The following is a 16,813-nucleotide window of genomic DNA, read 5'->3' as shown; positions in this document are numbered from 1 at the left end:
ATGAAAGATTGAGGGCGATGTAGGTGGTCGACGGTGGTCGCGGAGCGTTGAGGGGGTTTCGAATCGAGCGGCGGGAGGACAAAGGCGCCGAGAGTCGCGCCGCAACCTGCGGGCAGGTAGGGAAGGGAATCGAATGAGGTCCAGTAGCCAGGAATCCTTTCCTGTCAACTGGATGGAAAATGACAAATATGCGAATGGATGAAGCGCCGAAAGCGAGAGAGAGAAGCGGATGAGCGCGAGGTGTTGGGGCAAAGGAGGAAGCGGGAGTCGAGTAGTAGCAACTTTGAAGGTAGTTATGTATACGGTACAGCTGCGGGCTACTATATTACGTTGTGTCCTGCTATCACTTTTACTATAAAAGATTTAAATTATATATATATAAGAGATCAAGATCAAAAGGTATTCACTATAACATGCGATTGTGTTTACTTGGTTGTTTCCCCCCGGATGCTCAATTCTCTGTAGTCCAAAAGAAGTTGGCAACGCCGAGAGCGTCCGTCTTGATGATACAGTCCGAATACCAAGATGATACCATCACGTGCAAAGTTTGGCCGATCATCACAGTTATATGAATCACATGACCTGGTTACATACGGTTTATGAACCAACTGCCACTAAGCCGGGATAAGTAAGCGCACTGCCAAGACAAACCTCGTGGTTGTCCTTGCGCCTTGCTCGGATCTTCTGCCTTTTCGCTATTCCAACACTGCAACTGATACCTTGCGTATCTTTCTTGTCAACACTTTCATTCAACATTCTTCTAGGACTCTCTCGCCTCTGAGAATGAGCCGAAAGCTCGCCCCCGAAGCCAATCGGTACGTGAGAATACTTTTTCCATGCCCCTCCCCCCGATCGTCGACACTGGTGCCATTTTGCCATCAACTGCTTGATCGTTGGGTCTAGCAGATCCCTGACATTTAGAAGTGACTAGCGCTAACCCTTTTTTCTTCCTCTGCAGGATTCTCTTCGTCAAGAACCTCAAGTATGTACCTGATCATTTCACTGCTTTGCTCAGGCTCGCTTCTCCGGCGGAACCAGCCCTGCAGTTCGTCATTCATAATCGCGACCAGATCGCTGACATCTTCCTCAACAGCTACAACGTAACAGCCGAGCAACTGTTCGACCTGTTTGGCAAATTTGGCCCTATTCGGTAATAGCCACGCCATGGTCTCGCGTGTCAGAACCCGATCTAATACCTTTTCATTTGCAGTCAAATTCGGCAGGGTATCGCCAATACCTCCAAAGGAACCGCCTTCGTCGTCTATGAGGACGTTCATGACGCCAAACAGGCATGCGATAAACTCAATGGTTTCAACTTCCAGAACAGATACTTGGTTGGTACGTATTTCATATGGATTAAATGAGCACCTGAGATTATTTGGAGATGACTAACTTTGGGTGTCATTTATAGTCTTGTATCATCAGCCAGAGAAGATGGTCCGTACGAAAGAGGACATTACGGAAAGGCAGGAGAATTTAGAACGGCTCAAACAGCAACACGGGATAGAATGATGTGACGAATTCTTTTTCTCTTCCCTCTCCTAGCATTTAGCTGCGCATGGTATTGCAACGGCTATACTATTCAACCGCGGCTTGGTTGAGGGGTTTCCGGCGTTTTTATTCCCTGGGGTATTTTTTTTTCATTTTTTTTCAGAGGGTTTGATGGTGGGCGAGGCTGGCTCTGGTCGTCAGATATTGACCCAGAAATTATCGTGCGAACAACACGCCAGCGAGATCTGATTTCTTCTTTTGTTTATTCTATTTAACCATTATTACTATTACTCTCTTCGTCAATTAGACCCTCCACTTTGCTCCAACATTCTCCTGTGCTATAGCTAGGTGCTAGGTGCGAAGGTTTCTGCGAGTACCACACTACTGGAAGTGACAAACTAGCCGAGTCTTGAGCTGTTTTTTAAGCTTTGTTCGAGCTTTGTGTCATCTGGATCTACAACATACGATATCAAGCTAAAACTAGGATCTAGCTATCTAGGTAAGGCTGGTGCATCACTGATCAGTACCCAGTCTTCTACAGGGGGATTTTAAGCTTGGTATCGACTTATACTATGTGTATAAACCAAGACCAAGATCAAGATCAAAGTAAATGGTAAAATAAGAATATAATGCCAAGACTAAAAGACCCTTAAAAATAGCCCGTACTGCCATCCAAAACCCTGGAAGGGAAATGCTACCGGCCTTGTCGATCCCGCTGCGGGGATCCTGACACCGCCTAGGGCGCAGCACCATGCAAACTCACTTTCACTTGACCCTTATTCTTTTTCCATATCCTATTTTCCCCCATCCCCTCAGAAAGGAAACTACTTTTTATAAGTTCAGGCTTGTTCATACTCACCCGCTCATCTGGTTCATTGCCACTCACTTCGATGTCATGCGTATGACGTTCGGCTGTCTCCGCCTTCGATAAACCTTCCCCTTCCAAGGTTCCAAAGCCCTGGGGTTCCTAGGCGCTTACTATTACTACCATCTGGTTTCCAGCATATGTCGCGTTTCAACTGAGATTCCTCACTACATTTCTAGTTTTACTAGACTAAGAAATGATGGACACCGCGACCAGCTCGGTGGCTTCGATAGCGGCGACCACACTCATCGCGGTCACAACTCCAACTCCCTCTAGTACCCACACACTATACTATCATGGAACAAATTCTTCAAGCCCAGGGCAAGATTCAAATGGTGAAGGAGGAGAATGCAGGCTGCTTGGCCCATTCTCTGTGTTTGTTCAGATTGCCCTTGGTGGCCTCGCATTATTGTCTCTAGTCTATAAAAGATGGAGAGAACGACCACAGCGCCCGTTGAAGATTTGGGCCTTTGACGTCTCAAAACAAGTCTTCGGATCTGTGATGCTTCACATGCTGAATCTGGTCATGTCGATGTTTTCTGCCGGCCAACTGGAGATTCGAAGCTCATACAAGCCGAACCCATGCTCATTCTACTTACTGAACCTGGGGATCGATGTGCGTTTCTCCTGATATTGCTTTGATCTCTTTATTGAGGAGCTTTTGGCTAACATATGTAACAGACTACCCTCGGTATCCCCATTCTAATTCTCCTTCTCCGCGTTCTCAACTATTTGGTATCCTACACACCTCTTGCAAACCCACCAGAATCGATAGAGTCGGGCAATTATGGCCAACCCCCACGCGTAACCTGGTGGCTCAAACAGGCCATCGTTTATTTCATGGGATTGCTCGGCATGAAGATATGTGTGTTCTTCCTCATCGAGCTCTTACCTTTCATTGTCAAGGTCGGCGACTGGGCCCTAAGGTGGACGGAAGGCAACGCTGCTGTCCAGATCTTCTTCGTCATGCTTCTTTTCCCAGTAATCATGAACGCCATCCAGTATTATATCATCGACATATTCATCAAGAAACCAGTCTCGCAATACGCGGTGGATGACACGATTGGAGATCCTACCACAGACGATGATGCTCACCGCCGAGAGGCTCTTCTTGCTGGCCTGGATGAGTCATATTCAACTGATTCTGATGATGAAGAAACCGGCAAGTCTCCGAGAATCACATCGCAACCGAAGGCTACTGCAGATGCTCTCCAGGAATCCGAGCATTTACTTCCTGAGGATCACAGTCCTGTTCCTCCATATGAACCTCCGAGCTCGGGTAGCAGTTCTGATGACCATGACTCGAAAGCTAGTGTAACACGTCGCTGAATATTGCTTTTGTTCTGACTTTGGGAACTTCATACCTACTTTGTTCTCAATGTTCGGTGTTACTGGTAGTCTTCAACGTGTATATGACTTTCCGCTCTTGAATATTAATATGATATACACTGTTTCCCCTACTATCTAGTGTGCATGCATCTATGTAGGTTGTGCATTTGGATAACTGTTTTATTACTCGTAATCTAACCTTGGAGCCTAACGATATATTATGTCTCTTGCCACCTTTTTCATGTGAATAGAAGTTACTCTTTGTCTCTTATTATGGCTCTTCTCATCGACTTCTTCCCAAAGAGGACGAAAAAGATGTCAAATGAGTGTCTGGGGGCTTATTTGGATGGCCTTTGATAACTAGCCGCCTTAAATCCAAGGCAATAATATATGCCGCCTTCCACACCGCTCTGATCTGCCCATTCTGGAAAAATCAAAGAAGAAAAATATTCCAGCTCCGCCTGAGGAACTTTCGCAGCCTAGAATTGCATTATCGCAATCAAGTATCAATTCGGTGACCGAGTCTGCAAGCAATTGTGCTTGATTGGCGAATATCCTCACACCAACCACCATGCCTAACGTAGGGCTAAAAGAAAAGTCCAAGCGGACGACCACCCGGTCTCCGTTCGAGAACACTACGGCCGATATCCGCCCGCAAGACTCAGATGTCGAGATGGACGACGAAACTAGCTCGGATGAGGAGGATGTGCCCGAGAAGGATGAGGCGGAGAAGAAGCTAGAGCGTATGCTTTTTGGCGACGATGAGGGGTTCATGGGCGCATTGAAGAACCAGCAGGACCGCGAAGCTGGTATGGCTCTCACTTTGCACAGTGATGATGAGAGCGATGTCAGCGAGGATGCCGAGGAAGGCGAGGGCCAGGATTTGGCTGCTCTAGCCGATTCAGACGTATGCGACTCCACTACCATGCGTTTACAGATCTCTGGATTTCGATCTAACAATTTTTGTTTTAATCTAGCTTTTCTTCCTTGACTCCGGTGCACCTCCCACCACTGATTTCATCCCATCACCGGAAACCCCGTCGGACGCCGAGGACGACGAAGAAGATGACGAGCCCGCAGTATGGTACGATAGCGACGACGAGCGCCTCGCCGTGTCGCTAGCAGGCCAAGCCAGACTGCGCAAACTGCGCAACACCGAAGCCGAAGATGTAGTCAGCGGCAAGGAATATGTCCGACGACTGCGCAGACAGTTCACACGTCTGCACCCGACACCTGAGTGGGCCACACCTGAGCTCAAGCGCCGCAAGACGGACTCGGACTCGGGCAGCGAGGAAGAAATCGACTCGGACGACGAGAACGAGAACCTCTCCATGCAGCCTCTAGCCAAGCTCCTCCAAAACGCCTCCGACCTGACGCGCATAGAAGACAACGCGCGCTCCAACACAAAGCGCAAGCTGCGCCAGGAAGTCATCGACATCCAGAGACTGAAGGACATCGGCAAATCCCAACCCTCCTCCGTCGACTCCCTGACCTTCCACCCGCACTACCCGCTCCTGCTCTCCTCCGGACCAGCCTCCACTCTCTTCCTGCACCACATCTCCCCCTCCGCACCCGCACCCAACCCCCTCCTCACCTCCCTGCACATCAAGCGCACACCAATCCACACGTCCGCCTTCGCCGCACCCACAGGCAACAAAATCTTCGCCTCGGGCCGTCGACGCTACTTCCACATCTGGGACCTGGACACTGGCAAAGTGGACAAAGTCAACGGCTCCTCCGACCGCAAGGAAGAACAAAAGTCCATGGAGCGTTTCAAGCTCTCTCCATGCGGGCGCTTCGTCGGCCTAGTCGGCACAGCCCGCAAGGGCGGTGGTCTGATCAACGTCCTGGACGCCAACACCGCACAGTGGATCGCACAGGTGCGCGTCGACGGCCGTGGCGGTGTCGCAGACTTCGCCTGGTGGTCCGACGGCGAGGGTATGACAGTCGTGTCGAAGAATGGTGAGGTCTCTGAGTGGGACGGACGTGTAGGCCGTGTTGTTGCGCGCTGGGTGGATGCCGGTGCTGTCGGCACGACGGTTCTCAGTCTTGGTGGTCGCTCGGGCCGCACTCAGCTTGGTGGAGATCGTTGGGTTGCGATTGGTTCTTCCAGTGGTATTGTTAACGTTTATGATCGTCGTCAATGGGCCGCGGCGTATGCGAATGCTTCGGCTGCTGAGAAGGATTCTCCCGCTCAGTCGGGTATCCCGCGTAACCCTGATCCGGTCCGTGTGCTCGATCAGCTCACTACCCCCATTAGCCATTTGGTCTTTGCGCCTGATGGGCAGATGATGGCTATGGCGAGTCGGTGGAAGCGTGATGCTTTGCGTCTTGGTATGTTTTTTCTGACTCCCCCGGTTCTTTGTCTTTTGTGTGTTCTTTGCTAACGGTGTTTCTTTTAGTTCACCTTCCTACCTGCACTGTATACCGTAACTGGCCTACTTCCAATACACCATTTGGTCGCATTTCATCGGTGGCTATCTCGCCGAACTCGGAGCAGTTGGCTGTTGGTAATGAGCAAGGTAGTATCCGTCTCTGGGAGATTCGGGGATAGAGGTCCCGTACTGAATAAAATATTTATGTTTTCTTGTCATATATTTACTACCCCAATAGTGGAACATGTTTTTCATTCTGTTGTACAGTTGCAGCTGTAAATCTATGTGGTTTCCAATGTTGGTAGAGAGTTAGGGCTGGATCTCAACTGCTGCCTTGGCCTGCATACCAAGCATCATCCAAACCTCATTCTACCGTCACCTAAGCTTTATCCAAATATAAACGTAATGGTACTTCGTATGAGGGTAATGGGTTTTTTGAGATTGTTCGTAGCTTTCTAGCAAAGAGAAAACAAACACGCAGAACGCCCAGGATCCAAGAGATAAGAGTTGGGTTGGAATAAAAGCTAGTAAACACGCCATAGCACATGCAAGTTGTGTCAAATCAAATGAAGGGTCATGATCTCATTCGTGAGAGGGTTCTATACTGTTGGCCTTGGTCAAGGATTTTCAGTAACAAAGGGGGTATCTGGGATAAACATCAAAGCAAAAAGCGCAAGAAAAGAAAAGAAAAGATATTTCAGCAAGGATCATCTCCGGGGTGCTTTACTAAATTTGGGGTTGGGTATAAATTGGTGTTGGTTCAGAAGATTCTGAGGATAGGTGAAAGGGGGATATGGGCAGATAATTCGTAACCGTAACAGATGAGCGAGAGGTAAGAGATTCCAAAGTTGAATGGATGTCCACAAAAAGGCTACTCTCCCGGTCTGCTTGCGCCCCACCGCTGAGGCCGCTTCCCTTGCTCGACATAGTTCTTGATGATGCAGGGAGAACGATCGGAGCCCTGACACACCTTGTGGCGGTTGAGATGTTTGAACTTCGGGCCAAGGGGTCCGTTCACGAAGTGGTATTGGCCTGCGAATCGATACTGACGATTATCGCCTAGTGGGTAGAACTTGTCACCCCAGTGGCCCCTGTAATGGAACCATTCCGTTGGGGCAGAGGGGCTGAAGGTGGAGGCTCGCAGATCTTCGCTGTCAAAGTCATAGGTGTAGGCCTGCGAGTTGAGAAGGGGATCCCATAGTGGACCGCGGTCGGTTACATCGTGCAGCATTCCCCAGGGGAGAAGGTACTCGTGCACTCCGGCCGTGGCGTACATGGCATGGCTGCCCTCGGCAGAGTAAATAACGGGCTGATAAGGGAAAGTTAGCGAAATGATACTTGCTACTTGTGTTACTTGAGTCCTTACCCGTTGTCCGATCTTCTCAACGGCTTCGTAGCTATACGCCTCGCCACCTTGGTGGGCGCTGAAGAAGAGCGCTTTTGGTTTGCCATTGTGGAATCGCACCAGACAATGCTCCCAGTCACCGACGTGATTGCCAAACCGCACGTTGACAACAGTGTTACCGAGGTTGAAGCTGTAAAAGTAAAACCAAAACGCATCGACGATTCCATTGCCTTTGTCCATCACCACCAGAATTGCAGGGGCATCGCTTCGACCACCGGCACCACCATCGTAGATCTCCTCTCCACCGTAGCGTTTGCGGATCTCCTCCCTGAGTATTTGCTGAGCTTGAGAATGTTCATTGGTCTCTGATTCGTGTACATCTGCAGCCTCTTGTTGTATTTGGCGAAAATCGTACCACTTGGCACGATCTTCCTCCGTGTCACCGGGAATTTCACCATCGACTCGACCATCCCAATCAGCCCAGGATTCTTCCTTGTGGTTCCCATCTGTTTGTGGGATATTCCTGTCACCCTCCAGCCATGGTGGACGCGTCTGTACATCATCATTGCTCGTCAAGAAAACGTGTCTGGGCCCCCACTTGTTCAATTCATCCAGATCGGCCAGCGTCGGATGGTCCCATTGGGCCTGAATCGGAGTGTAATTCAGGGTCGGAGTAGTATGATGCAAGTGCTCTGCGATATCCCCCGGCCAGAACTGCTCGCCAGAATAAAGGTGAACGAGTGGGGCATAATGGAAAACATAGTCCGGGATCTGCCGCCGAGCCCGCTCCTCGGCATCCCACTCGGATTCACTAGCCCCGCTAAGCCAAAAGGACCGCCATGGTGTCTCTGGCTCGGCATCTTGCGCATTTACCCACTCCGCTGAATCGCGATGTCCGAATTCGCCGTGTACGGTTTGTAAATGGGCTGCGCCACAGATGCCGAGCCATCGACAGGATTTGCGGTCGAACCACGAGCGCGAGCTCGCGATCCAGCTCCGCTCCTCCCAGTCCTCGGCGGACCAGACAAAAGCGGCCGGTCGGAGTACGTGGATTATGCTGTTGATGGATACATAAGCGATCAGGGTCGAGAGCACGGCAATTGTTGCCTTGGCCTTCCGGGTCATCTGCTGGAGCGAATCGACATAGACTGTCAGGGCCGAAGAACTATGTGGGGTATGTTCATAGACTGTGATTTCGGGAATTGCAGTCGAGGCTAGGGGTTCAATGTAGTGGGATTCAAGTGGTAGGGCTGCAGCGGTCGGGCATTCCCCAGGAACTATGGTAGGACGAGAGATAACGAGAGTTGGGACAAGGAGGGCGCACAACAGGACCGTGGGGTTACCTATATATAAAAACACACAGGTCCCTTGGTTAGCGAACTCCCGATGTTCCGAGTCCTTAAATATATATCCCAATTAAGAAATTCCAAAAAGGGAAAAAAAAGGAAGAAAAGGAAGAAGAAGAAAAAAAAGGAAAGAGCAACAACAAGAACGTTCAATATTTTGAGCTGGTCAGACCGGGAGCAAGCGGAAATGCACCAAAAGTCATAGCCAAGCCGGATGCCATATACCGAGTGCATAGAGGCGTATGGCGTATCCGTCCAGAGCCGGAGACGGAAGCAACGGGAACTTAACTTACAAATAGATGATCCCATTCTCATTGTCTTTGTTCTGGTGAGATAGTGGGCTTGTTCTTTTTTTTTTTTTTTTTTTCTCATAAGGCTGAAGGGCTGGGCACCATACTACTTCCTATAATCTTGGACATGTAGATATGAACAGCTAAAATGATTTCTAATAATTTTTGGTACATGGTCGAGGGGAAAAAGAGAAAAAGTCAATTCTATTCAATTCTACAGCAATACAGCAAGGTAGAGATAACCCCCTCCAATTGAAACATCAAGAAATGCACATGTTGCCATATTATTTGCCAGGTCGATGTTGATTGTGTCCCAATTGGGAAAAGAGGGGAAGATCAACCGTCTCACCGCTTGGCTTGCAGAAAGCTGACTCATCTTTATCTTATCTGCGCTTTTTGTTCCAGACCCTATCGTTCCAGACCCCATTCTCATCCCAGACCTCTTGCATCTATTTCATCATGGATACAACTACAATGGCCGACTCAGATGATGAATATGAATATGAATATGGCCCAGAGACTGAGGTGGGAATAATTAATCCTATATTCTCTTAATATTGCTAATCGATTGATAGACCTTTTATCTCAACCTGGACCTGACCGCCCACCATGGCCCAGTGCGCCCTCCACGTCGCGGTCCAAAAGACCCCACGTCTCTGGAGGAGACACAGAACCCTGCAGATGACATGGGGCAAGGTTTGGCAGGCGAAGCTTATCCTCCGATCGAGAGCGCCGAGACGGGTAATCTCCCGAACGAACGAATCCAAATTCTCGACCTCCACACGACCAATCCAATCGTCTCATACCGCAACCAAATTTTCAGTTGCTCCTGGGCCGATCAAATTGGCACCGAACTAGTTTTCGCTCGCCCGGACACAGAAACCGACCCGGACAACCGCTCCCCTCAACCGCTACACAGTGGACCCTCCTACGAGCTTTTGGCCGCCAACAGTGTGAAGATCCTCGGCCGGAAGGCACAGCTCGTCCCCAGCGCTGGACCAGCACAAGTCAAAGTCCCTGCCGAGGGACCCTCAACCACAGGTCCTACCGTCGATCCCGCAGCTTCTCAGATAGCCGAACCCCTCAGCGTACCCCGTCGTCCCGCAGCGCCGTCCCACCAGGCACAGTTCCTCCACCGGTTGCAGCAGATCAAGAACGCCAAGGGGGAGAGCGACACCGTTCGCACGGTCATGAGTACACGCCGGCAGGTGAATATGGCGGATAGACAGCAAGGCTGGGCCCGTACCGAGGCACAGCTTGCTGAGATCGAGCGGCTAAACGAACGTGCTTCGAGAGGGGATCTGGACGCCAAGGCGACCCTTGAAATGCTGATTCAAGAGCTCAACCCTGATGAGGCAGAGTCCGATTCCGACTTGGAGTTAACGTCTGACAGTGATGATCTTACTTCATGATGTGCTAACCTCGACACAGAAACAGGGTCTAAGTCTAGACCCTGTGTCTTTGAGTCCACCATACTGAGCCTGAACAACCCACCGGAAGTTGGAATATCACTGGATCTGCGTTGTAGTTTCTACGCTATTGCTACGTAGCTGACTTGTGTTGTCACATGGAAGTGCCGGGAATCGAGGAACTGACCAAGGGATATTGATATCCTTGCTGGAAACGAAGAGGCTACTTTCTTGATAGAGAGACACAACTGACTTTCTATTTCTACGATATCGGAGGAATGGCATCACAAACCCCGGGGCAATCGTCCCAAAACAAGCAATCACTGGAGAGGGATCCCACTCAACCTGGCCAAGGGAACAGCACATCGATGGAGCCATCGTAGCTACGCTAAAAATAACCCTGTTTACCCTGGGCCGTCTAGGTGGATCTAGAGGGTGGCATCATCCACAACCCCAATGCAGGAATGAAATCCTTGTTCCCCTTCAAACGAAATAACTGATCACGCAATCCATGATAAGACATAGATTGCTCTTCCAATTGTATCCCGTATCCAGTACTCCCCTTTTTGGCATCTAGAACGTGTCTATAGAACACAGAGCAGGTGGTGCGACCCGATCTCCTTCCTCAATGCGAGACTGGTGACGTCGGGATCGGCAGATCTTCACATGCACCAAGGAGATCGTTTTGTCGGGCTACAGGTTCCAGGCTGTTTATTTCGTACTATGTATTTGGTACTTTGTATTTCCCACGCACGAAAGTAGTGTTCTAGGAACCATGGTGATTCATGGTCACAGCACATCGTACCTTCGACTTCCCGAGGATTCGAGTCCAAATACAAGACTGTTTAGGTTCTATTGGACAGCAATTATAGTTGTAGTAAGTAGCAAAGCTATTGATGGTGGTACGATATAGAGTCGGTGGCTAAATATATACCGGGCAATAATCATAAACAAAAAGAATGCGAATCATTCCCTATCAAGGTCACACACAAAGAGGTATACAAAGTAGCGTAGTAAGTATAATAAGAAAAAAATATCCAATTTTCATTTCTGATTTGGAAAGCCCAGGGAAACCCCAAAGTAAAAACACCAATTCCCCAGACTTTTAAAGGCGCGTATCGCGCAAAACCAGAACCAGATTATAGATGTCCGCGCCGCCATGCAACACGCTAAATCCAATAGGCGACAAGCAAAAGGAAAGACGAACAGAAAGCCAAAAGAGAAATACCAAAAAAGAAAGACATAAGGCTAACAAGCATTGCGGATATCAAGTCAAGAACGAATAGGAAAAAAAAAAGGAAGAGAGAACCACGGACAGGACAGGACAGAGTGAATCCGTCAAACGGCCCTGAAAGTCCAAGTGTGCAAAAGACCATTATCAGAGAATATTAGATGATGGTACAATAAATTCTTTTTCAGAAGGCCAAGTCAAGAAGAAGAGGTTGAATCACTCCAGACTCAAGCTGGGGATATTATTGTAGCAAGTCTTGCCCTTGGAGAAGGCGACGGGGGATGGCGGAGGCGCGGGAGGCATGCCATCGATGAGGATTGAGCGGGTCTTTTCTGTCTTTTGGTTTGAGGCTGTCATGGCGCGGGAGATGTCTTGCGACATTGAGATGGAGGGAGGCATGACGGGGGTTGCGGTCTTGGTTGCGACGGTGGCCATTGTATTGTATTTGGATTTGGATTTCTTGATTGAAGATGTAGAGATTGAGAGGGTAGAGTAGGACTCTTTTGAGTTTTGGTGTTTAAATATGTTGAAGAATGAAGTTGTTGGTTTGTTGGATTTTATACTTGAGGAAAGTATGGAATTGATCGGCAACCTCGGCTGGAATTTGAGGGATGTATTAAGGTAAGGCTGGAATTGTTCTTGGGACTATATTCACGAGGTTCAAGGTCAGCTTTCTGTTTGTGCAGAGTGCTTGTGCTTTGTACTGGGATTTGGCATATGCTCCGGTATAGATGAAGCTCGTGGCTCCGAAGTTGCCCGAGGCCCGGTTTCGGTGGATCGGGTCGGAGGGAGCGATGTGATGTGGCAAGTGGTGACGGAAGTTTTACTTACAAGGATAAAAGGAATTATTGGGTTCAGGGATTTGCGAGATGTAATAGTAACAAGTGTTGTGGTGTTGTTGTTGGGATGATAGGGTATAGTTGTGCCGGTTGTGAAGAGGCTCGATTAACTTGATTATTGCAGTGATAGTATTGCTCCGGTAGAAGACTTGAAGACGATCAAAGTGAATGATGATAGCAAAGCTGTTGACAGTGCTTGGTATATATAGTATTTGAAAATAATTTCAGAGAATGAACAGAACTAGGAAAAAAGGCAAGACGATTTCAGGGTCAACGGGTCGTTTATATTTTTTTTCTCCTATCAATAAATAATAATCTAAAAAAATATATGAGACACCCCAAAACAGATAATCAAATAATTAAAAAAAGTCATCCCCGTAAAAGTGTGGAGGAGTACATTCCCTGGGGAAGCACGAAAGTACCCAGTACACGCATACCTGGCCAGGCCTAATGCTTACTCCCTAGAGATCTGCCCGCCAAGCCTATTCGCCTCATTCTAAACCGCCCAATAACCCAGTTATCAAGGTAGGGATGGGGAACATTCCCCATCGGAACAGCGGGAGCCCAACCCGGAAAGCCTGTCGGGGAGAAATAAAAAAACAAAGGAGATGGGGCCTGACGCGTTAGTGTGGGGGGAGAGAACCCAGGGGGTGGGAATCGATGAATCAATTGATAGTATTATGTATTGTGTTATTTGACATTATTTACTCCGTACCATAGAAAAACAACTAGCTTGGAAGGCGGGAACAGCTAGCGAAAGCCGATTAAACCGGTTGAATCGGCAAGGGTCTATTTAAAACCTAATGAATTCGTACTTAGTTTAAGGGTTGTTTCCTATGATTCTACGCCTTCTAGCGTTTCCCGGAGAAAATTCGCTGTTGACCTCGGCACGAGAGCGGATACGCGGGCGATCCTTTCGAGAACAAAACCGGGGCCCAGCGACCAGATTGCCGGGGTTATGGAAGGGATATTTTCGTTGCGGTGTAGGGGATCGGCTTGGGGGTGGCGACAGGAATCGGAGCTATTATTTGATATGATCTGAAATATATATAACTATATAGTTATGTAACTAGTTATACATATGTTGTATGCCTACCGGGGAAAAGCTATCATCCGATTTCGGAACCGTTGCCATTTTCACCGTCTATTGAAAACCCTCATATCAGGACTTTTTCTCTTTTGACGTGTTCACCGTTACCCGAGATGCATTGCTAATCAGGACGATCTTCTAAAAACTGAGACAAGATTGCCCAAAGGCACTTAGGTTGGGTTGTATACATATGATAAAAGGGGTAGTTCAAGTACCGGTAGACCCGCCTATAGTATAACTCCAATCCAACAGACGATAAACTTGTATGAATGAAATAGTATATCGCATAGCGCCACAAATAAACCTGTAATAGTTTCGGAACCTCGAGTAAATCACAAGGGAGAGTAGTGGACCATGCCAGGGGCCGAAACAGTCTGAGGCGCATATCAAAATCCTTTGTTTGAGATGTGTTTACATCGTTATACCGAGTCAATGCCGAAGGGTTTATGATGCCCAACCTAGGGATACGATCCATGATCTGGGGGTTAGCTTTTTCCCAGCGATTCACCGTCACCTCCTTGGTGCATTCAGGGGCACAAACGTTGAGCTACAAAAGTACCAAAATCCTCTTGACCGTTCAACCGTTGATCGACGTCCAAATAGGGAACTCCACAATTCTTCTCCCCCGGATTCAAGGGGCCACCGTAGTGATTTGACTATTTTCAATATGCAATGCACTCCACTCCACTGGCACATACGTACTCACAAATGGATAGTTATCTGGGGGAAAGGGGGAGTGTTACTCTAGAATCTCCAGAATGTCCATTCCACAGACTCTAATTTCCTGATTTCCTGGGTACCGGGTCTCCGATGGCGATCTAAGGCGCATTTCTCCGGCATTTTGGACCTCCTTGAATCGCGGATGGGCTTCCCGTAGTATCTGCTTATAATAATAGCAACATGAATATACTACGGAGTATCATATTGTGGTATCAGGAACTTCTGCGCTATGTCTAATATACTTAATATACTTGCATATTGAGGTGCACCATGTACCTCGTGAAATCTCGTAGATAATAACATTCTTTTCGTCTTCTGGTGACCACGTAAGATAAGCTCCCGACGTGGTGACTTGTCCTTTTCACCGCTCGTTTAGAGATACCTTTGATCATGTACTTGCGATAGATTGTAACTATAGATAGGGCCAAAGAGCGGGAGTGAGCTGGCTGCCCAGTGTGTTGTTAGATAGTTACACCATTTTCGACATTAGTGGCGCTAACTGTGGGATAGATTGGTCAGGTACAAGATGTACAACACATCCTATGCATCATGGATGCATCCATGGATGGTTATAAGCTGACGTGATCATGGGCTACTAGCTATTCGGACTACTTGAACATACATATTTGAATAAATGTTGGTCTACCCAACACCTCGGGTTAGCTTGTCTGCCTTATCGATAGACGGGGGGATCCTGGTAGGGTGGTAGACTTAGTAGTAGGCAGGCTTGGGTATACAATAAGTACCCTGGTTTATCCCTCCAGCCAAGTACATATAGTTATGTATGATAAGGCGAACACACAGGGCTGATGCGATCGATACGCAGGGGATATTTCGATCGGGAAAGATCGAGACCAGATAATCGACTCTTTGCTCTGCTGGGAAGGGTGCCCGATCTACAGATTAACACTGACGAATTGTTAGATTTGGAATCGCGTTCTATTCTGACCCTTGCACACCTTCGAAGATCTTTATCTAATTATTTGGGTTTGTCACGATCTTTCAGGAACGAGAGCCCTACTTTAGACTTACCACCCTGGGGCCTGAACTCCATGCCACTTTCAACCTTGCAGAGAATATGCTTTCAAAAAGCAAGCTGACTATCTTTCTAGATGATCTTCTGACCTGCTAGTGCCTCGTGTCCTATCTTGGAAATTGACTACACAGGCTTCTCCCTAACTGCCAACACCGGTGAAATATCTCCAGATAGTTGTGAACTTGGCGTCCGAGCTCGTGTCAGATGGTGATACCAATCAGACGGCAGGAAATCATGGGAAACATGGGGAAGATATTCTATGTGTCAAGCAAACTAGATAAACCAAGTAAAGGGAAAAAAACCTGGGGGATCGGAAGGCCACCCGAGCGGTTGTCTCCCGACTCTTCAGACTTGGAGAGAAAAATTGAAATCCCAATGCCTGAGGCTTCTAAATTTTTACGTCACGGGAACGGAATATCATTTCCCCTAGAGGACAGCAATTACTTCATCTTTCCGTGGCCGGCGGGTTCTTCCAATCGCAAGGCCGCCGAGAGTCCGCAATCACGTAAAGGGTCCCCGCCTTGAATTTATTGGGATGCGTAAGAAAAAAAGTATTCGATATAGTTGTTGGGGTAAAGAGGTGCCAATGCGCCATTTCTAACGAATAACGATGTATAACTGAAGACTGTGCACTGTGTAGAAGGTGATGGTGATGTTTTACCCCGCAAGTGATCCAGGTACCAGCCCTGGAGAGGCCCTGGAGAGGCCCCAGTTGGAGATATATGACATACTGTTTGTCACCGGCTCTTCTATCACCGGCCCGGTGACATTCGCAAACATCGCATCAAATGGCAATTGGTCTTGGCCAAACGTGTCAAACTCGTCAAACTATCTCCCAGTGGCGAAAATCCCCCGGACCGAGACAGCCACCAGTGGATCTAAATGAGTAGGGTACAACATAAGTCGATCACGATGCGATCTGGGGGGTACGCCATCCGGGCTGGAACATTGAGAATTGAGGCATTTAGCAAAAACACCGAAGTGGTTCTCCATGACACATTGCATTCCACGATGTTCGATAGAGACCGCATCATTCCAAGGTCCTTCCTGTATACATCGACATCTCAGGTGACTTTTTTTTTCTTTTCAGGTTCAAGCCTCTTGCAGGTCACCCGCTCACCTCTCTTTTGCCCCTGTTCCTGTAAACTGCCTAGGTAGTTCGTCTGAGCCACGTTCCAGGCTTTTGAGGTAATTTTTTTCCCTCCTATCGGCCCGCATGACGCAGCGGGATTTTTCTATCGGCTTGAGCTCGGAAGGAGGGGCGATGAGCTCCAATCAGCGTACAATGTATCGCCGCTTCTTAGTCAAAAGTGGACGGAGAATGATCGTTTTGGGGTGGAACAAGTGGAACTGGCGGATCGCAATGGGCTTCGAGACCTCTCTATACGGTAGAACCTCCCGCCTACCATCGGCTATAACTGGTCAAGAGGGTTGCGGGACATACAAT

The 16,813-nt window shown here is 48.4% G+C and overlaps 6 protein-coding genes across 6 annotated transcripts; 4 read left to right on the top strand and 2 right to left on the bottom strand.

The window, feature by feature from the left end:
* Nucleotides 1-783: 783 nt before the first annotated feature.
* On the top strand, nucleotides 784-1,512 carry N7516_002770 (putative pre-mRNA branch site protein p14; the record flags this gene model as incomplete). The annotated part of the gene is made up of 5 exons (XM_057215490.1): nucleotides 784-815; nucleotides 959-982; nucleotides 1,094-1,150; nucleotides 1,211-1,338; nucleotides 1,412-1,512. The coding sequence occupies 5 exons, from the start codon at nucleotides 784-786 to the stop codon at nucleotides 1,510-1,512; spliced, it is 342 nt and encodes a 113-aa protein (XP_057077373.1).
* A 1,040-nt stretch (nucleotides 1,513-2,552) lies between these two features.
* Nucleotides 2,553-3,685, top strand: N7516_002769 (STIMATE family protein; the record flags this gene model as incomplete). The annotated part of the gene is made up of 2 exons (XM_057215489.1): nucleotides 2,553-2,972; nucleotides 3,038-3,685. 2 exons carry the CDS (start codon nucleotides 2,553-2,555, stop codon nucleotides 3,683-3,685), a joined length of 1,068 nt encoding a protein of 355 aa, XP_057077372.1.
* A 571-nt stretch (nucleotides 3,686-4,256) lies between these two features.
* N7516_002768 (WD40 repeat domain-containing protein) lies at nucleotides 4,257-6,239 on the top strand (the record flags this gene model as incomplete). The annotated part of the gene is made up of 3 exons (XM_057215488.1): nucleotides 4,257-4,592; nucleotides 4,663-6,019; nucleotides 6,088-6,239. The coding sequence occupies 3 exons, from the start codon at nucleotides 4,257-4,259 to the stop codon at nucleotides 6,237-6,239; spliced, it is 1,845 nt and encodes a 614-aa protein (XP_057077371.1).
* A 692-nt stretch (nucleotides 6,240-6,931) lies between these two features.
* On the bottom strand, nucleotides 6,932-8,803 carry N7516_002767 (uncharacterized protein; the record flags this gene model as incomplete). Its single annotated transcript, XM_057215487.1, has 2 exons — nucleotides 6,932-7,369; nucleotides 7,427-8,803. Coding segments are annotated over 2 exons (1,815 nt in total), but the record flags the coding sequence as incomplete, so codon positions are not given.
* Nucleotides 8,804-9,500: 697 nt separating this feature from the next.
* Nucleotides 9,501-10,453, top strand: N7516_002766 (TFIIIC subunit 6 family protein; the record flags this gene model as incomplete). Its single annotated transcript, XM_057215486.1, has 2 exons — nucleotides 9,501-9,566; nucleotides 9,617-10,453. 2 exons carry the CDS (start codon nucleotides 9,501-9,503, stop codon nucleotides 10,451-10,453), a joined length of 903 nt encoding a protein of 300 aa, XP_057077369.1.
* A 1,444-nt stretch (nucleotides 10,454-11,897) lies between these two features.
* Nucleotides 11,898-12,116, bottom strand: N7516_002765 (uncharacterized protein; the record flags this gene model as incomplete). The annotated part of the gene is made up of 1 exon (XM_057215485.1): nucleotides 11,898-12,116. One exon carries the CDS (start codon nucleotides 12,114-12,116, stop codon nucleotides 11,898-11,900), a length of 219 nt encoding a protein of 72 aa, XP_057077368.1.
* Between the last annotated feature and the right edge of the window lie 4,697 nt (nucleotides 12,117-16,813).

This window comes from Penicillium verrucosum (assembly GCF_028828655.1).
Source record: "Penicillium verrucosum strain IBT 35672 chromosome Unknown utg000001l_segment0_segment0, whole genome shotgun sequence".
NCBI lineage: Eukaryota > Fungi > Ascomycota > Eurotiomycetes > Eurotiales > Aspergillaceae > Penicillium > Penicillium verrucosum.
The sequence above is the reverse complement of the archived record's forward strand: the minus strand, read 5'-3'. Positions and strand labels throughout refer to the sequence as shown.